The sequence below is a fragment of the Arachis hypogaea genome, chromosome 13, assembly GCF_003086295.3.
Source record: "Arachis hypogaea cultivar Tifrunner chromosome 13, arahy.Tifrunner.gnm2.J5K5, whole genome shotgun sequence".
Classification (NCBI taxonomy): domain Eukaryota; kingdom Viridiplantae; phylum Streptophyta; class Magnoliopsida; order Fabales; family Fabaceae; genus Arachis; species Arachis hypogaea.
The window spans coordinates 34728-56044 of record NC_092048.1 but is presented as its reverse complement, the minus strand read 5'-3'; the positions used below and the strand labels follow the sequence as shown (position 1 = coordinate 56044).

At 32.1% G+C, this 21317-nt stretch overlaps 3 protein-coding genes across 5 annotated transcripts; 1 reads left to right on the top strand and 2 right to left on the bottom strand.

Annotated features, from left to right (window-relative positions):
- Nucleotides 1-3211: 3211 nt before the first annotated feature.
- Nucleotides 3212-7863, top strand: LOC112736168 (probable methyltransferase PMT2). Of its 2 annotated transcripts, none has more exons than XR_003168731.3 (7): nucleotides 3212-3553; nucleotides 3821-4504; nucleotides 4713-4923; nucleotides 5408-5696; nucleotides 6312-6694; nucleotides 7092-7169; nucleotides 7292-7863. XR_003168731.3 is itself a non-coding variant. In XM_025785504.3 (7 exons), exons 2-7 carry the CDS (start codon nucleotides 3857-3859, stop codon nucleotides 7521-7523), a joined length of 1824 nt encoding a protein of 607 aa, XP_025641289.1. In that variant the 5' UTR covers nucleotides 3212-3553; nucleotides 3821-3856; the 3' UTR covers nucleotides 7524-7863. The 2 variants fall into 2 exon arrangements, 1 of the variants encoding a protein (XP_025641289.1); XM_025785504.3 differs by having other exon boundaries at nucleotides 6312-6677.
- Nucleotides 7864-11865: 4002 nt separating this feature from the next.
- LOC112736171 (uncharacterized protein At5g39865) lies at nucleotides 11866-12957 on the bottom strand. Its single transcript, XM_025785508.3, has one exon. It carries the CDS (start codon nucleotides 12836-12838, stop codon nucleotides 12035-12037), a length of 804 nt encoding a protein of 267 aa, XP_025641293.1. The 5' UTR covers nucleotides 12839-12957; the 3' UTR covers nucleotides 11866-12034.
- Nucleotides 12958-14954: 1997 nt separating this feature from the next.
- On the bottom strand, nucleotides 14955-19170 carry LOC112736170 (microtubule-associated protein RP/EB family member 1A). Of its 2 annotated transcripts, none has more exons than XM_072210971.1 (8): nucleotides 18643-19170; nucleotides 18418-18486; nucleotides 18224-18310; nucleotides 17316-17422; nucleotides 16962-17101; nucleotides 16769-16842; nucleotides 16095-16208; nucleotides 14955-15467 (listed from the first exon to the last, which is right to left on the bottom strand). In XM_072210971.1, exons 2-8 carry the CDS (start codon nucleotides 18454-18456, stop codon nucleotides 15303-15305), a joined length of 726 nt encoding a protein of 241 aa, XP_072067072.1. In that variant the 5' UTR covers nucleotides 18457-18486; nucleotides 18643-19170; the 3' UTR covers nucleotides 14955-15302. The 2 variants fall into 2 exon arrangements, with proteins under 2 accessions (XP_072067072.1, XP_025641291.1); XM_025785506.3 differs by having other exon boundaries at nucleotides 18782-19170.
- Between the last annotated feature and the right edge of the window lie 2147 nt (nucleotides 19171-21317).

Below are 21317 nucleotides of genomic sequence, written 5' to 3'. Positions count from 1 at the left end.
ATTCTTAATTTCGTTTCCCTTCTTATTTGTGCTCCGAACTCTTGTAGAAAAATCTGCAGCCTTCGCATAGTCCTTGTAAAATTTTACAGCATCTTCAAGGGTGTTAAAGTCATTCCAACCTTGGGAACAAACTGGTCATCAACAACACAGAGGAGCTGTAAAATACACACAAAAATACACCATGTTAAAAACAAGGATATACTATAGAGTTTCTGTACATCATAAAAAATAATTCAACTAAAATACACCCAAATATTTCTGATCTACACCCGAACGACAACAACTCAACTAAAATAATAAAAAAAGCCATAAACTATAAATACATCCAAACTTCCCTAAAATACCCCTAAATACCCCTAAATAGTTCTAATCTACACCCGAACGCCAGGTATGAAATGCACAAAATTAATCAAAACTAGTACATTAGATTCAATTTACAGTCAATATTCATGCATTAATTTCACAGTCAATGTTCACGCATTATTCAGCTAGACAATCATAAACGACTAAGTGCATCAAATTCAGATTCAATAATTAACTGAAACTAAATCACACCTCAGGAACTTCATTTGATTCAAAATCAAAATCCACTTCGCCCTGGTTTAGCTGACAATATGAAGTTGAATCATCCATTATCTTCAAATTTCAAAACGATTTCAAAGCTTGATTTTAGAAACCATGAAAATCGAAAAAAACGAAGCAAGAAAACAGAGAGAGAAACGCACGTAAATGACGAAGGAGAAACCAGTGAGAAATGCACGTAAACAACGAATGAAAAGGCAAAGAGAAACACACAAACGAGATCGAACAAAGAAGGCAAGAAATTCGAAAAAAAAACGAAATCCTTTGAAAAAAGGAAGTTATATATTTGCGCGTTAATTGATTTAAAAGTCTGTTAAGGAGGCGCGTGAAAGACAGTACACATGTCACAAGAGGCACGTTTGAGGGTAAAGGACTTGTAACACTTGTAAGTGTTAATCGCTTGTATGCTGAGATTATTCAATACTGGTCAAATTTTAATAAAAGTACTAGATCCTATACTTTCTCATATCAAATATGGCAATGTACCTATATAAACTGAAAGAGAGAAATCTTTACCTGATTACAACATTTACAAAGTGGTTACGTGAGTGTCTTTTTTTATTATTATATAAACCGTAGAAGTTAACCACGGTTTTAAATTTGTGCATAAACCGTGGGAGCCTGGAACGATTTTCACTTAGGAAAGTTTGAGCATAAACCGTGGCTGCTCACCACAGATTATGAAGGAAAATTGCGAGCTATAAACCGTGCTTGGTCACCACGGTTTATGAAAAAAAAGTTGTGTGCATAAAATTCTGTTGGCTACCACGGTTTATGCTTAGAGTAGTATAAATACATAATTGTTATTATTATTATTAATTTATTTTTATTATTATTGGGAGTTGTTAGTATTATTATTCCTGTTGGTATTGTTATTATTATTCATATTGATGTTATTATTATCCTTCTTAGTAATTATTGTTATTGTCATTATTATTATTGTTATTATTTCATTATTGTTTAATTTTATTTAAATAATTAAATTTTTAAATTATAAAATTTATATTAATTTGTAATTTAAATTTTAAATAGATATAATTTAAATTAATAATTTATAAAATTGTATGTATTCGTATTATTTTATACTCATATGATTAATTATATTTATTCGATTTTTAAAAAATATCAATGATTAATTTTTTTTATTTAAATACATTCATATTATTTTTAAATTAAAAGAATATACTTATTTAAAATAATATGAGTACGTTAATTTAAATTTAAAAAATTTTAAAATAATAAGAATATATTTATTTAAAATAATACAAATATGTTTATTTAAATTAAAAAATTAAAATAATAAGAAGATGTTTATTTAAAATAATACAAATATGTTTATTTAAATTAAAAAATTAAAATAATAATAGTACATTTATTTAAAAAATTTAAAAATATCTTAAAATTTTGAAATATGTTAAAATTTTAAATTTTTTTTAAATAAATGTATTCTTATTATTTAATTTTTTAATTTAAATAAATATATTTTTATTATTTTAAATAAACATATTCTTATTATTTTAAATTTTTTTAAATTTAAATTAACGTACTCATATTATTTTAAATAAGTATATTCTTTTAATTTGAAAATAATATGAATGTATTTAAATAAAAAAAATTAATCATTGATATTTTTTAAAAATCGAATAAATATAATTAATCATATGAGTATAAAATAATACGAATACATACAATTTTATAAATAATTAATTTAAATTATGTCTATTTAAAATTTAAATTACAAACTAATACAAATTTTATAATTTAAAAATCTAATTATTTAAATAAAATTAAATAATAATAAAATAATAACAATAATAATAACGACAATAATAATAACAATAATTACTAAGAAGGATAACAATAACATCAATATGAATAATAATAACGATAACATTAACAATAACAACAATAATAATAATAACAATACCAACAGGAATAATAATACTAACAACAATAATAATAATACTAACAACTCTCAATAATAATAAAAATAAAATTAATAATAATAATAACAATTATGTATTACTCTTCTTTAAGCTCTTAGTCTTTCAGTCACAGCTGATGATAAATGGAAATACCCAATTCTTTTGTACTTCTTTATGGAAACACTTTTATTTTATATTAATAAAATAATATTTATCTTTGAAAAAAAAAACAATTATGTATTTATACTACTCTAAGCATAAACCGTGGTAGTCAACAAGATTTTATGCACATAGCTTTTTCTTCATAAACCATGGTGACCAAGCACGGTTTATGGCTCGCAATTTCCCTTCACAATCCGTGGTGCGCAGCCACAGTTTATGCTCAAACAATCCTAAGTGAAAATCGTTCCAGGCTCTCACGGTTTATACACAAATTTAAAACTGTGATTAGCTCCCACAGTTTATATAATAATAAAAAAGAGGACATGCACATAGTCACTTTACAAATATTATAATCAGATAAAAAGATCTTTTTTTATCAAAAAATAACACCCAAACAAGCACAAAAATTTCTCTCTTTCATTTTATATAGGTACATTGCCCTATCAAATATGTCCTAAAAACTTATACTAAAATTTTAGTAAATATTTTCTTTCATGATACTTGCCTTTTAGCATATGATACCAAGATTCTGTTTTTAAAGCATCCACTAATTAACGAAACATTCCGAACAAGGAGTGAGGAAACAAAGCAGAGACCTCGTATTTTTCGAAGGCAATAAACATTTCTGAATTTTGACGGACATAGCGTAAGATAAGCAAGTACACACAAACACAGCCAGCTCAACCCAATCATCCACTCCTCCTCTTTCTGCCATTCCAAACAAAAGGAAGACTACGAACTCCTCTGCTTGTTTCAGATCTTCCCTCACTGTTTTGTTCTTTTCATTCTCTGCACAGAGGGTTGTTCCTTTCCTTTCCTTTCCTTTCCTTTCTCCATCTTCGACCAACTGCCCAATCATCAAGTCTTAAACTTGATTTTGCAAGGTAAGGTCCCACCCACGATTTATTTGTCATAATCATTATCCACTAGTAACCTTCTGGGCTTTATATAAAATAAATTTGTTGATTATCTCATTATTGTTTTTGTTGCATGATCATTCCCTTTAGATTTTGAAATGAAATAAGCACTTACTGTCTTCTGAATTAACCAACCTTGGTGTTGAAAAATAGCTTTCTCTAAGAGGGCTTCTTAGCAGTTAGAGCATTTCACGTTTGATGCGTGCATTAATGTATTTCAATGGAACAATGTAGCAACTCATGTCGGTTTGGAGATAATAAAGATCCATCATGGTTACAAAAGGGAACCCGGGAGACAACAGAAACAATAAGGGTCCCATGCCTGTTTTCACGGCAGTTGGCTTGTGTGCTTTCTTCTATATATTAGGTGTATGGCAGCGGAGTGGTTTTGGAAAGGGAGACAGCATAGCGGTGGCAATTAACAGAGAAACGGATTGCAGTGTTCTGAGTGATCTTAGCTATGAATCCCATCGCGATGGTGAAGCTGGAGCGCCTGATGCTCCCGAAGGAGGAGTCAAGGAGTTCAAGCCATGTGATGATCAATACATTGATTATACTCCTTGTCATGATCAAAGACGAGCAATGACATTCCCCCGCGAAAATATGATGTATAGAGAAAGGCATTGTCCTCCTCAAGAAGAAAAACTTTATTGTCTCATACCAGCTCCTAGAGGATATGCAACCCCATTTCCATGGCCCAAGAGCCGTGATTATGTTCCCTATGCGAATGCCCCTTACAAGAGCTTGACAGTCGAGAAGGCTGTGCAAAACTGGATACAATATGAAGGAAATGTTTTCAGGTTTCCTGGTGGAGGCACACAGTTTCCCCAAGGTGCTGATGCTTATATTGATGAACTAGCATCTGTTATTCCACTCGACAATGGCATGGTTAGAACTGCTTTAGATACTGGTTGTGGGGTGAGTCGGCATTCCTTGTTCTGTTTTATTCTTGCATTTCTCATCTACATGAAGGAATTCTAAGTTTTCACTTAATAATTAATTATAAGCTTTTATCTTGGTTCCTTCTACTTCTAAATGCTTCTTCCATGCAAAATTTTGAGCTCTTATACTATATGTGCAGTAGGTGTTATATCCTAGCTCATTTGATGGTTATTGGTGATGGTAGGTTGCTAGTTGGGGGGCATACCTGTTTAAGAAAAATGTTGTTACAATGTCAATTGCACCAAGGGACTCTCATGAAGCACAAGTGCAATTTGCTTTAGAAAGAGGTGTTCCGGCTATCATTGGCGTTCTTGGAACCATCATGTTGCCTTTCCCTTCTGGATCATTTGACATGGCACATTGTTCTCGCTGTTTGATTCCATGGGGTGGAAATGGTAAGATAACTACCATATCTCTGACACAGGACAATAAACATTTCTTTTAGTTCACCTAATAAATCTCATGCTATCACTTAAGGAAATGATTCCACAGGCGATCAAGGCTTCTATAGATGAAACATTTTTTTTAATGAGACATTCATGCATTACATGTTTCAAAACTCTATATTTCATGACTACTTTGGTTTTTGCTGAGACATATGTTTAATTTGAAATTAACAATTTAAAGGTTAGCTTGTAGGCTACTTTATTTGATCACATTGACCTTAGACAACCTAAGATAACTTCAAGTACGAAAACTATGTCCTATTTATTTATATAAGATGATGATCTTCAAATCATTGTTGTCCTTAATAGATTATTATATCTTTCTTCTTTTAATTCATTGTTTTTTTTTTTTCATGTTTTCTTATTTATTGTTCAATGGTTCATTAAAAGAAGCAAAATTCATAAAATTATTTGAATTCAAAAAAATTGTTAGATGGTATATATATGAAGGAGGTTGATCGAGTTCTTAGACCTGGTGGTTACTGGATCCTTTCTGGCCCTCCAATCAGCTGGAGGAATAGCTACCGAGCATGGCAGCGTCCTGAAGATGAGCTTGAGGAGGAGCAAAGGCAGATTGAGGATATTGCTAAACTTCTTTGTTGGGAAAAGAGACATGAGAAGGGTGAAATCGCTATATGGAGAAAAAGATTAAATACTGATGAATGCACTGAACAAGAAGCTCAATCTTCAACATGTGATGCTACAAATGCCAGTGATGTCTGGTATTTTTCTTTCTCATATCATTTCATCAATATTTTTTCCCTTCTCTTTCTCTTCCATGGATTACTTATTTCCAATTTGATGATTTATGTTCAGACAATTAGATACACCATTTTTTGTGTTAACTCTGAAGGAAAATATGCATTACAATACAAATAAGAGGACTACTATGTTGACTATGGTTACCATGCCTAAGATACTAGAGGACCATCTTCTTATCACCTATGGCAACACCTCAAGAAACCGCTTATAACCAACACCTCTTGTCCATACGTTATGAATATTTACAATTTGATTCCCCGGCTGCATTTTCTATTCTAAGTTATTAATCCCAAGCTTATTTCCTAAGGCTTGTGTTTCGAAGAATACAAGGAGTTTGGATTTATGTTTCTTTTTTATGTTAAACAAGTTTTTGAAATGTATTTTATATTTATTTGCAAGAACTATTTCCTGGCTGGTAAATGGCATCTTTCAAGATAATTAAGTAGTTGAGAAGCAATGCAAGGCCTTTCAAGAGATTTTATATGTGTAGATCTCTAGCATAGTGTTAGTCCCCTAACTTGAACGAGGTAGGACTATGGTTGTAATCTTAATCTGAAAGCTCTGACACTGTGTAGGTACAAAAAGATGGAAAATTGTATAACTCCTACTAAAACTAATGGTTCGTGGAAGCCATTCCCAGAGAGACTCAATGCTATTCCTTCCAGAATAACAAGTGGATCTGTTCCTGGTCTATCTGTAGAGATATTTGAGGATGATAATCGATCATGGAAGAAGCATGTAAACGCTTATAAGCGGGTCAACAAAATCATTGACTCGGGAAGGTATCGCAACATAATGGACATGAATGCTGGTCTGGGGAGTTTTGCTGCTGCCATGGACTCTCCGAAATTATGGGTTATGAATGTTGTGCCTACAATCGCAGAGAAAGCTAACCTTGGTGTTATATTTGAGCGTGGATTGATTGGCATTTATCACGATTGGTAACTTATTTGTTGAGGTGTCCTTTTCTTTTTTTTTTTTTTTTTTTTTTCCATTTTCGAGTTAAATTAGCGAATTAACTATTTTTCAACTAATAACAACAATTTTTTTTGGAGTATCCATTTACTCTAAATCATAAATCTAAAATTTTAAACCGTAAACACTGAATTCTAACTCTAAACTCTTCAAAAAGTGAGAATTAATATTGACTAATCAGAAGTTATCTTATTTCCTATACTTATTTTTTACTTTCTGTCCCTGCAAATTCTATTTATTATAGTGGTTTTATAGATAGTCTATTGAGTCTTGCTGGCTTATCACTAGTTATGCTTTTTATACCGTGTGAATTGGAAACGGAGGGGATGAAAAAAAAAAAAAACCTTGTTCAGTTTGATAATTTTTTTATTTTCTGCCAGGTGCGAAGCCTTCTCCACATATCCCAGGACCTATGACCTAATCCATGCAAATGCTGTTTTCAGCTTATACAAGAATGAGTAAATTGTTTTTCATTGCAATTTACACACACACACGCACACACATATATGCAAATAGCACTTAGCAGCCAAAGTAGTTCATACGAAGTTCTGGTTTTGCCTGACTCAAACCATGAATACAGGTGCGGCGCAGAAGACATTTTATTGGAGATGGATCGTATATTACGGCCTGAAGGAGCTGTAATAATTCGAGATGATGTTGGCGTGCTAATGCGGGTGAAGAGAATTGTGAGAGGAATGAGGTGGAAAACGAGAATGGTGGATAACGAGGATGGTCCATTGGTTTCAGAGAAGGTTTTGTTTGCAGTCAAGCGGTATTGGGTTGCAGGTGACAACAGTACAAGCTCACTGTGATTAACGTAAGCATTAAGCAGAGTTATTGGAATGGAACAATGTTTCCAAAAACACTTCTAATTGCATGTACTTTGGAGTTTGTCTAGCTGGGTGAGAGCTTGGGCCTTGGAGACATGAAATCGCCTGGTGCCGAAGACATTAGTGGCCGTATGTTTAATTTTGTTAAATTGCAGAGTGAATAAGTGAGCAAAAACATAATAATTAGTGAATGTGTTAGAGTGTAATTAGCGAGAGAAAACCGTTAGTTAGGTTTTTTGTTTGTAATTTGGTTTTGTTTGTATGAATGTAATTTTTACCATCATAAAAAGGGTTAACTACCAATTAAATGTTATCAACAAAACGGCTCATAAATGATTCGAAAATGGGATAAAACTAATCAATAATTATTATATGTTGTAATTGACAAAAAAATTGTATTTAGTAAACGGCTCATCCAGTTAATCTGAATTTTTGTGATAATATTTGAATAAATATTTAGGTGTAAGAAAAAGAATTTGGAGTAAAATTTGATCTTTTGATTTTTTTTATTTTTAAAAAATGTGGTAATTTATACTAATTTTTTTTAAAAAATTTGTCGTGCTTTTAAATTTTTCAAAAATTTATTTATCGTTAGCATCTTTTGTGATTTTTTTGTTGATATAAACTTTCAGAGTGTCATTTTAATAGTTTACTCATGTAAAGAAAAGAGTTGTAATTTTCTCCTAATTTTAGAGTTTGCAATTTTATCATTTAGTCCTATTATTGTCATTATTATCTTAAATTATAGTCTTCAAATCTACTCTTTTTTTGGTTCTTTCCTTGACAAGATTGTATTGTAAATTACATGAATTAGAGTCCCTGCCCAAGGTAGCAGCTATGGAGTGTGGATCTTCTTAGTTTCGAATTTCGATCCCTTTCCCAGTGAGCACCATGTTCACTCCAAGCCACCATTGATGGATCCTGTGATTTAGGCTATCTCATGCAAGGAGAGCGTGAACGGTTTCAATTTCTGAGTGTCTCTAACGACTAATGCCATTAGCGTAACTGCGTAAGTGTAATATTTGTTAGAAACTTTGAATGGTTTAAAAATACAACTGTAGTCGATAAATTATCTACGTTGTATGATTATTGTTATTCAATTTTTCTTATCTGTTGTCTTATTATTTTTTATTAATTTCTTTAACTTTGTTTATCCAATATTCCAATTTAAACTTTAGACCTTGTATTTATTTTTTCTTTTTTTGTCCTTTGATTTTGAAGGGTTGTACTTTTTTAAATTATAGATAAATAACAAGTTATATTTGGTATGTATTAAGTCACCTAAACTCAACTCTCCTGACTAGTTACTAAAATGTGATATTAAAAAGGTATTTTTGAGGAATTATTAAGAAGAGATTGTGATGAGATAGCTTTTATGATAAATATAGTATTTTGATCTTAAATAGAGAATTAAAAGAAATATTTATAAATTCCTCTTTATCACATGGTTGATGGTTTTCAAGGGGCGTAGAGGAATATGTTTTGAGTTTGGTGTTAGTTAAATAGTTATTTAGTTTTTAAGAAAAAGACAAATCGATTCTTAACCTTTTAGTCTATAGATATATAAGTTTTTGAGAATTTAAAATATATTTAAGTTTTGGAGTCTAATTTGTCTCATTTTAAAAAATTTTCTATGTGTACATTCGTATTGACTAGATCAGTACAATGAGAGTTGCGTTTAATTTTTGTGAACATAAAAAATTAATATGTCTATATTTTAAAAATATTAAAAATTTAAATATATTTTTAAATTTTAAAAGACTTAAATATTCATAAATAAAAAAGTCAAGGACTTATATATTTTTTTAAAAAAAAAAAAAGCAATTTTCATATTATGTGATCATGTTACATTTAGTTGAATTACTATTATCATTAATGAACAAGATATAAGATCCAATTGTTAGGTTTAAGGATGATTGTCAATAAAGTGATTTTGTTTGCGATAATAGGATATTCATAACCCTTTAGTTTTAACTTCTTGATTGTTACGACTTACGAGTCTCTCTTATGTATAATATTTATTTTGAAAATAAATTTTTTCATCATCTTAATGTATATGATTGTTGCCCTTAAATATTTTTTTTTCTAAAACTAAGGATTTTTTTTATCTTTCTCTTTCATCTATTTTATCTCTTTTATATGTCATTAATAATAATTAATTATAAATTTGACAACAAAAAAATATACATCATGTATTTTTTTAATTATAATTGAAATAAAATTAAAATTAAAATATTAAAATTAAAATATACTTATTACATTACTAATTTAATAATCAAAATGTGTCACGTAATACTCTCTCATTGCTACTAAATTATATTCGTGTAACTATATCAGATTCAATAAGTATAATATGATTTTCAAATTAAGTTCCGAATTAGTGGATGCTGCAAAAGGAAGTGGCGATGCCGCGATGCCATACGCAAAAAGGAAGAGACTCAGAAAGACATAGACAAATAAACCTGATAGATCTCGTCAACAGAACTTCCTATACCCACTTATTTTTCGGGAGTATATTTATGGACTCGCCTCTGGTCATGATTTTAATAACCCTATTCCAGTCTGATCAGGTATCGAATAAACTTAGAATCATGGAATCGACTCAATCATCAGATGCTAAATTTACTTATTCAATTCTTTTTCTTGTCCCATAATTCAAAAAGTTTTTTTTTATTATTGCCGATGAAATGAAATAAAAGATAGGGTAGGCTGGTGAAATTGACGATAGGGGGCTATATTTTTGGGAGCGAATTCTAGGCGGTCCTTATATATCGTATTAACAATCGAAAAATGGTCGAAAGAAAAGATTTCTATTTGACCGGGCTTCTTCCTATACCTATGCCTTACACATGCAAGTCGAACGGGAACCCGAAACCGATACCGGTGGGTAGGTAGAGAATACCTAAGGGGCACATAGACCCATGAATCCATACATCTCAATCAAAAAAGAATCAATAAAAAAAGAATAAAAAATGATCAGTTGATACTGGACAACGAAATGGATTTTGAAATTTATTAACATTCTTCAAAAAGGGCTGATCTTCCCCAAGAGCTCACATCGACGAGAAGGTTTGGCACCTCGATGTCGCCACTCGCCACCTTAGATAATGCAACAACAAAGATTAGGTTGTTGGGCATAATCCTTTTACTGAAATCATTCAATCCTTTTCAATTTATTGGATTCGCTTGAAAATAGAGTCAATTGTTCATCTCGAGAGCAGCAGCAACATCATTTCAAGATTTTTCTTTCTTCTGTTAGACATGATTCATTATTTTTAAAATCGTTTTCATTGCTTCAGAGATTCACTAAATTAATTGAAACACTTGACAATTTATGCTCAAACATTTGATGTCCGACAATGGTATAGGCTTGGCCAAAATTTTCAGGAAACTTTCTTTAACCTTTTGTGGAGACGAACAACTGGCTAATAACTTAAGAAAAGCAATAGTCTTTTTGAATCAGAACTACTATTTCAGACGTCACACTTGAGAATGCAGAGTTCAGAGTGGAGAGACTCCACCACATACTAAAGAAACACTAGGGTTACACCCAAATCCATTGAATTTTTAAAAGCAAAGTTCATTCAATGGAAAAGATGGAAAGGGTGGTGACACGATCGCATATTGGAAAGATCAGCCCATCCATGCTTAAACGTGTTCTGTCTTAGTAACAAGAAACCAAAAAGAGAAACCTCAATCCATGTATGCAATACAAGAAACATATTTCAGTCATCACCATGTCAAACACGAGTAGGCTTCCAGACAAATCGAATTGGTCATCGCTATAAGTTTGCACTCTTGCTGGATTTTTTACTCATCAATTAATTCTAGATCAATAACTTCAGGGACTGCAAGGTTTATCACTACATGAAACTGCAATCCAAGTCAAGTAGTCGGTGAATTGCAACCCACTAGTCATATTGTTATAGCTTTTATTTCAATAAATATAGAGAACTAATTTTTAATTAGCCAGCCATTTTTTTGTTGTTGTTATCTTTTAACTCTCATATTTTGGAAGGTTTAGGTTTTAGAAATTAGGATTTAAGGTTTAGGATTGAATATTGAAGATTTAGGATGCAGAAGTTAAGATAAAAAAAAAGTAATTTGAAAAAAGTTGGCTCCTTAAACTCTTTCATTTTATCTCCTGGACAAAGTTTTTTCCAAAGAAGGGACTCTTAATAGTTAATACTATTCAATGTAAAGAATGATTTTTGTAGCCGGGGCAGAGGCATGCTCAATAATCAGTCAACAGTAGACTAAGTTTGGACAGATCAATTATATAAACCTTCAAAACTGAAAGATATTATAGTGAGAGAACAGGAAATCAAGGAAGGAAGATGATCTGTTTAGAGCTTGATATGATTTGAAGAATGGTGAACTGAGCCACATCACCATTACAAGTATTAGAAACAAGCATGGGAATCGGAAATGATAATAATATGAACAAAAAGCAGATGATCGATTTGTCTATAACATAGTGGCAGTGGAAGAAGTTAGCTACAAATTGGGCATACCACTAAGCCATTCTCATTGCAATGAGCACACTTGATGACAACTGTCCTCCCCTTGTGGCCTTCTTCCTTGAGGAGCACCGCTGTCTTGCAGCTGCCGTTGCACCGGAAACAGGGCAAGAACCTCATGTCCCCGCAGCCGTCACACACAGCACCCATCTTCTTCCTCGGAAGGCCTTCCAGCAGCTCCCCCAGCAGTCCCTCCTCCGCCACCCTCAGCATCTCCTCGGCGCCACCCACATAGAAGCCCTTGACGAACACCCTGGGAGGCACCGTTTCCTCCCTCTCCTTCCCCTTCAGAAGGTCCCTCAGCTCCTGCTTGAAGCCGCTGTCCATGGACACGTCACGCTCGCAGAAGGACACCCCGAAGGCCTCAAAAGCCGTCCTAACAGCGCAGCAGGCCTCGAAGGTGCTCCTCACTCCCCTCAAGGTGGTGGTGTAGATCACCACTCTGTTCTCGCCGCTGGGAGGGCATATCCTCTCGAAGGGGTCCAGGTTCTCTTTCTCGGAGGAGGGTTTGGGTTTGGGTTTTGGGGGAGGGAGTGGGAGTGGAGAGAAGCGGAAGCTGTCGGCGTCGAGGCCTTCCATCAGCTCCCAGGAGTTGATGACCTCTGGAGGTTCGGACAGGGTGGAAGGGGTGGTGGTGGAGGAGGGTGGGTCAAGAGTGAGGAGGCCATAGGTGGTGGATGTGAGGGACACGATGTGGTGGCCAACGCCGAGTGCGGAGGTACCCAGCTGGGCGAAGTCGTCTTCATGGTTGAGGAGGTTTGAAGATACGCATCCCATTTCAGTTTTTCAAACTTTGAATGACGGATTTTGGAGGGAGAACAAAAATGATCTCACTTCGGGACTTGGGACTTGGGACAGGGACTACTCTCCTCTCACAAGTTTATTCTTTAATTTCCTTTTTCTCGAAAAATAATTTTGTATGCTCTTTCTTCTTTTTCTCTTTTAACATTGATATCACGAACAAGGTTAGGAATCAATAATTTTTGTGATTTATAGTCATTAAATAAGTATTAATAATAATTTTAATGGTGTAAAATTGGTATAAAATTTCAGCCAATAACTCATTTTTTTTTTACTAGTTATATGTTGATCAAAATTTAAAAAAATTGTTGTCTCCTAAATTTTTTTAATATCATATGAAGAATATTAAAGCCAATAAAATTTATGATATATAACACATTATTAATATTTTTAATAATATAAAATAATATTTAATAATATAAAATTATCTATTTTTATTTTAATAATTAAGTGCTGACTAAATTTCAATAAAAATGTTACCCTAAACCTTCTAATATCATATTATCATTTGATTCTTTTTCCTTGTGGGATTCAATTTTGAAAAGGTTGCCTGTTGGTGGCCCCGTGGAATTCAAGCGCAGAATAAGAAATTTAATGGCATTATTACTGTACTGAATTGGAAACTCCGCTTTCGTGGACGCTTTTGCCAAATGCCAACTCAAAAGAGTGGTTCTCTCTCTTCGTGACCGTCTTTAGTTTCTCCATCTCCGCTTCTTTACTCATTTCATTTCACATACTTTTATTGTTTTGGGAAAAACAACAATAGTTGTATACGATAATGTAGGATTAAAGATTTTTGAGTCTAAAATTTAAATAATAATTTTATCAAAATTTTTTTCATTAGATATATTCATTATGAATTAAATTTCAATATATTAAAAATATAAAATATTTTAATAATTATTTAATTTTATTTATTTTTTTAAATAATTATTTACACAATTGATATAAAAAATAATTATTTTTACTAATATAATATTATATAATTAAATATTAAATACACATATAAAATTATTTTATACTAACATGTATTAAAATTAAATTCCTTCATTACTTTAACAATTGTTATCATTAAACTCAATAAATTAAGAATAAAATCTCATTTAAAAAAAAATACCATCGCAATTCTTATCCATCATTTTCATTGGACATTTTAGTCCTTGTGTGAAACTTTTCGGCAAAACGAGGCGACAACATTCTTACATGTCACGTAACTTTTTACGTATCAGTCACAGTTTTTTCGAAACCATTTATCCTTTAATCGATTTTTTTCTCCAAACAATTAAACCCTCAAATATTTTGAACAGGACTCTTAAACCCCGTTAATTTTATATAAAATACTTAAAACCACGAACATTATAAACTTAGGTCACATAACATCGGTTGTCCAACTGCCTGGACTGGTTGCTACTGTCCTGATGAATTGTCAGTAGCCTCAATAATTTCTGTGTTTCTTTCTTTTTGTTGCTAGTTGAGATCCTTTGGAGTTCCTTTGCATATTTTGCATAATTAATAATAAGAGGAAAAAAAAATTCTAAACGCCCTGACGATTATTTTAAAAGATAATGAGACCCTAAAAAAATACTCTTTTTAGTTCTTGGTATTTATTTCTATGAGACTAATTAATTCCTCTATTAATTTTTTTCTCTGTATTATTAAAATAAACCTACATGACATACTAAATTGTTAATTTATCTATTAATAACCAACTAAAATTGACAAATTCATTTTTGTTGAGAGTTTCGTTGTCTTTTAAGGATAATTGTCAATATCGTTTATTTTTTTTATATTTTTTGTTACCTTTTTCAAATACATTAGCTAAATCTACATTATAAAACTAATAAATATTTAGTAATTTTTAAATTATTTTAAACTATAAAAATTAAATAGAAGATATATTAGTAATTAAGATATCACAGAAATATATTTTAAAGAGAGATCATTGACAAAAAGACTAATCAATCACATAAAATTAAATATTAAAAAGCAAAAAAGTTTTTTTTTTTTTTTTGTCTATTAGAGCCTCAAAGTCCTTGAAAAAATTGGGTATCTACCGGCCTAATAATAATAACGTTAAAAAAGCAATGGAGTCTTGTTGAATGGATCAGAACTACTATTTCAGATATTGCACTTGAGAATTCAGAATTCAGAGTGGACAGTCTCCAGTACACAAGGGTTACACCCAATTCCATTAAATAAATTTCTGACGAAAAGCTCATTAAAGTCATATTCAACTAAAAAGATGAGAAGGACGGTGACATGACCTCCCATCCATGCTTACAAGGAGAGAACAAAAGCGTCACAAGCAAGCAGAGCAGCTACAACCATGTCAGCAAACGCCATTCTATAGCAATGGCACCAGGAACCTTTATCAATCCTTCATCACAGACGGAGACCAGTTAGTCAAAGACCCCGCCATGGGATACATTTTCAGCAACAATCAGGCTTTGGTTTCTTCCTTAGCTGCAGCTTCTTCATCTGCAGCTTCAGCTTCCTCTTCATCGTCAGCAGCATTGAAGTTTTCGTTAAGGTAATCCTGGGCTTCATCTAGTGCTGATTCCTTTGTATCAGTAGCATATAAAATCTTCCTAATTGCTACAGACATCTGAATATAAAAGATGAAGCAAATTAAGGTTTATTTAACGATCCCTGATGTTTAAATAGTTTATGATTCCCCATTATCTTCGCTTATTTTGGATTGCTAATCAAGATTTTAGGTACAGATTCAAAAGAAAAAGAGAGTAAAACTGAAAGCGGTTTCAAATACCAATACATAACACCGTTATTCAACCCTATTATACCAAAGTGAAAAATACAGCTTCAATAAGGTAGACATGGATTATGAACATTGCCATATTTAAATCAGTGGTAGAAACACAAGAAGGTATACGCAGGTAGAAAACAATAGTGAAGTTGCAAAGTTTAACAAAAAACTTTCTCTTTGTCCAGAGATACAAACTTATAACTCAAGGAGGACTAACCATACCTTATCCACTCCACAAATCAAACAAGTCAACTATAAATGAAAGAACTTCCACAAATAAAAAATAAGAGTTAAATTGCCAATGTCAAAACTAGAAATCTTAAAGCAAGAACTTCCAATGTGAAAATTAAGTGAAAGAAAACGATTAACTAAATCACAACAATGGAATATGATATATTCCTGAATCACACAGAAGTTAGACATAATCATAAAAATAAATACCCCATAAGCTTTCATCAAAATTCTTACAGTATCATTCTCCACTTCGGCGGCTTGACAAAGAATTTCTATATCCCTTAGTTTTGCAAAGTAAAAGTCTCTTTCTTTTTCCAAGAGATCCATCGAGAGATTGAGATCAGTAACCTGAGAAATAGAAGACAGAAGATAGGTGACTTAGACAATGAAAGCATAGGAATGCGATATACTATCAGAGGCAAGCACAAAGAAAATCAACAATGTCTGCATAAAATACACACAAATAACAATTTTCCAACAACTTCTTCAGCTACATAATATCTGACTAGAATTCAGTTATGATCAAAAGCTTAAAAGAGAATTATGCTATATGTCATGTCTACTCCTATGCAAAGCTGTTGACCATTTTAGTGTGCCTCCTTGGTCACATTTCTTATTCCCAATATATCCCTAGCCACGCTAAATTAGAGAAGTTACAGAGATTAAAGGAGTAAAAGAAAAGCAAGAAAGTTGTTCACTTCAATTCAAAACACAAACTATATTAAATATTTAAATTATAATGATGTTTAGAAAAAAGTGGATCGGTAGGCACTGAATTGTAAACATCAATAAAAATACATTTCTGAATTATAAATTTATAATTGAGCAAAATAAAATGTGGATTTCTATCAATCACTAGTTCTATAATTGTCACATGCACAGAGAATGTAATGATCATACATTCATACCTGCTTAGACAATGCTTCAATTTCTGAAGAATTAGGCCCACCTGCTCCTCTGCTTGACTTTGATTGCTTGGGAACTACAGGAAAAAAAAAGGCAAAAACCCAGAAAGTGAGAAGAAAAATAGAGTAACAAACCAAGGACATGCATCTCGAAAAGTGCAGCATGATTGAGGATTGAGGTCACCAAAAAGCCAACCAGAGATTCTATTGGGACCCAGCATATCGCCTGAACCAGCATTATAGATAGCACTTGTTTGTAGGTATTTTGAGCTCTTCAGAATTTTAGAAGTTCCACCCTTTCCACCCTTACACCTACGCTCCACAGGATTATAATTCCTACACACAAAAGGGAAAAGTATATGATCAAATGATACAGCACAGTACTTGAAAATATGTGCAATTGCATGTGGAAAAATTAGTTAACATATCCATTTGACAAGTGTCTTACAATAGTTTCGGGTCAAATGTCATAACTTAAGTAATCCTACAATTAATATAGAACCATTGATAACCAAAGTTCCTTAGAGGATGGTAAGGGTGAGTAGCATACTCATTCATAATGCCGCCATTCACAGAATCGCAGTATCGTTTCAGCCATTGTAGAAACTCTAAGTTGTCCAAAGGTCGACCTTTAACTAGCCTGTTAACTTCAATATGCTGCCACATGGTAGTCAACCCAGCCCATTATATGCAAACATAAATAATTCATTATGACAGAGTATTTTCTACTGCTAGTTTTCAACCTGAAATAAAGTAATACTCTGAAAATACATTCAACATTTAACATTCACACCCTTTTTACAAAACTAATTCAACCAATGAAATTGAGATTGAGCATCTAACATTATGAAATCATTACATCACATATGGATTTAGCCAAGCAAGATAATCATTCAAAAATGTAGTTCACAAGTAGGGTCACCATGATGACGTAAATTGAGGTATAGAAGAAAAGGGAGGGACAAAATAAATAAATAAGTAAATAAATAAATAAATAAAGGCATTCTCACTAAAATGGATTTAGAATGTAACCACACCATTAAGTCTAATTAGAAGTCATGTTAAAACTTTACTGGTGGGATATCATACCATTGAAAGTTTGAAACCATAAAGAAGAGATGATGATTTAGAAATTACAAAACTTTAGTTACAATTCCTAACCAAGCTGTACTGAAACTTGAAAGTACTTGGTAAGTTGGTATTATATACCAAGTAGCATTCATCATTCATATACCTGGTACGATATGGTTACAGTTAGGGGTGTTCAAATAAACCAATTTGCTATGTGAAAAAGTGATTTGGTGTGATTTTCAAAACAATTATAAACCATTTATAATGGTTTGGTATAGTTTCACATCAGTTTTCCCAAAAACCACACCATGAATACCTCGAGTTACAGAAACTATTTACACGCAACATGCTTAAGAATGTGATATTGGGACAGAGAGAAACAGATACTTTATCAATTTTCAGCTTGTTGAACACTTCCTGCAGAATTTTGTAATTCTGAATCATATCATATTCTGTCTTTGCGTCAAAATTCACCTAGAATAAAAGCCCAAATTTAGAAAGTTAATTTTAAAGGGAAAAATTAAAAAAAAATAAAAATCAAGAGAGAAGAAAAGAATATATAAAGCAAATTCATATTTCACCTTGTGCATTGGAACAACCCCTGGATATGTCATATCCATTATCTGACATTGTACAGCTCCAGATGCAGCCTAGCCAAGAGCATAAGCACATAAACAGGCTAAAACAGGCTTATGAAATAAGCAACTGATACGATAAGACATTAACAAATCAAGTAATTCATTATCAGTCAATCGATATTTCAAGATTCCATGCATCAAAATCCTCTTAAGTTTTAATTATTCTACCTCATTCGGAATATCATCTTAATAAAACCTCAATCCTTGCGGTTCTTGCAGAAAGAGACAAAGGTCTCTCAAAAAGTAAAGCAAACTCATTTCTGAATTTTGAGAACAAAATGAAAAGAGGAGGTTGCAGGGGCAATACTTCCTCAATGCGAGAGAGGTTAAGTTGAAGGCGGTTGTTGATCCAAGTGAGAATATCGTTTCTGCCGACAAAATAAGCGCTATCCATAATGCCGATACTCGTCGCCATTTTCCACCCCAAAAAATACAAACAAGAAGAACAAGAACGCCAGCGAAAAGGGAAAGAGGATATATGAAAATGGATGATTGAGAAGATTAAGGATAACGGAATATGATAATTGTGATGGGTAAAATGTCAGAACAAAGTTCACTTTTTTATTTTTGATATTAGGAAAGCATGGAGTATAGCAGGATTATAGGAGAGTGTAGGGGCTTTAGGCGGATGTGGTGAAACCTGTAATAAAAGAATCGGACAGACTGATTTGAAGATTTGAATTACCCTAATTGAACGGTTCGATTAGAGGTTGGGCAGATATATAAATTGGACAGATATATAAATTGGACCGTTTAATTTGTATTTTTAGTCACGTGTCAAGTATACATGCTGTTGAGTCCTATTCGAATATTTTTTAAACTGAATACCCCATTTTTTAATCTTTCACTTTCGTTTCAATTTTTATATTTTAATTCTACTTTTACTTTCATTCTTTTCTATTGATGAAATGAAATCGGACCTTTTAAAAAAAAAAATTGAACCACTAACCTTTAATAATGTTAAAAAGAAGGAGAATAAAAGACGTCAATCGTCTAAAACTCCATATTACTAATTATTTTGATCATTCTAATTATGTACATTTTTATTTTTAAATATTTTGATTTAATTAAAATAATAATTATAATATTAGAAGTTAGTAGTTTATTATAGTGATAATATTAGATATTAGTTTAGTAATAATTTTTAAAATATTTTGATTTAACTAAAATATTAGTGATAATGTTAGAGATTAGTGTAATAATAATTTTTATTAAGATTATGGATGTATGATAATAAATTAATTATTGTTATTAATAGATTGTAGTAATAATTGTTATTAAAATGTGTTGGTATGATAATGAAATAAAATAATTAATATTAATTGTTATTAATAAATTTATTGTAGTAATAATTCTTACTAAGATTACACACGTGTGATAATATCTTAATTATTATAAGAATATAGTAATAATTCTTACTAAGATTACACAGGTGCTCATTATGGTAGTTTCTTTCTGCTAAACGGGAAACATTCGCTCACAGTAACGGTTAGTGAACCGTGCGTAGTCCTGTGCAGGAAATGCCTTCTCTGCTTCATCAACTCGGATGGTCCTCTTCACCCGCTTAGTAGGTGGCTTGACCTGTGTGGAGGGTTGCGCCTTAGTTGATGCTCTTTTAGTTCCTCTCTTTGCCGGTGTCTTGTCAGAAGCCTTCTCTTTTCCTCTCTTGGTGGCCATCCTGAAGAAGGAAGAAAGAGAAGGAATGTCAAATATAGATAGCTTAAAACCGGAAGGAAGAAAGGCCAAGTAATAATGAATGCCAAAGGAAAAGAGAATGTCTTAAATACATGGTAGCTACAACATGCAAGGAAGACATCAATAAAAATCATGAAGGCATATCATAACAACTAGATGCAAGAGGGTTAAAAGCATGCAAGTAACAAGCATGAGAAGAATAGCTCAAGTATCAATAGCAACATTAGTTATCACATGCAACAAAATAATGAGCACTCTTATGATGACAATTGATGAATAATAAACTCAATACACATGGATTGCAAGGGTTGTGAAAAAGAGGCATTAAAGTGTAAGAATAAAATAGAAAAGAAATCAAAATGCCATGAGAACATTTTCACAAACACTTAGTGTGCAAATTAAAAATAGAAAGTAAGGTAATCAATCCAAGTGTATATGAGATCCAAAATAAGATGTTAATTGTCAAAGCACACCTCATAATACATACAAGCTAAGATATAGTAACATAATCACCTAAATAAAATTTCAACACCAACATAAAAATGCAAGATAAAAAAATAAAAAAAATTATAAATAACATAGCTAACATAAAATTAAAAATAAATAAAATAGTCAAATACAATAAATAAAAGAAGAATGAAAAAGTAGAAGAGAGGAAGAAAAGAAACCTTAAAAAGATGATGAAAATAAGGAGATAAATGGGAGTAAGAATAAGAGAAGAGGAGTAAGAAGGGAAGAAGAAAAGGAAAGAAAATTGTAGCGGCCGGAGTTGGTGATTTCCGATGGTACTCCGTCGGTGGTGGTGAGAGTAGGGAGGAAGAAAGAAGGAAGAAGTAGAAAGAATGGAGAAGAAAGAAGAAGAATTAGGATTAGAGAAAGAAGAGAGGGGTGAGAGAAAAGGGACTTAACATAGTCAGGTTACATAACTAACACTTCAAAACAAAATAAAAAAAGAAAGCTACTCTACTTGCACTACGTCAACTATATAATTGTAGAACTAAAGATCATCACATGCCAATCATTTTTTCCACCGCTCTTTGATATTGCCATTGCTAGAAAAATAGAATTAGAGAAAAAAAAGGATAATGGATGGTAGCACTTTGAATGAAGATAAAAGTGTAATCGTCAAGATACAATTGTATGAAATA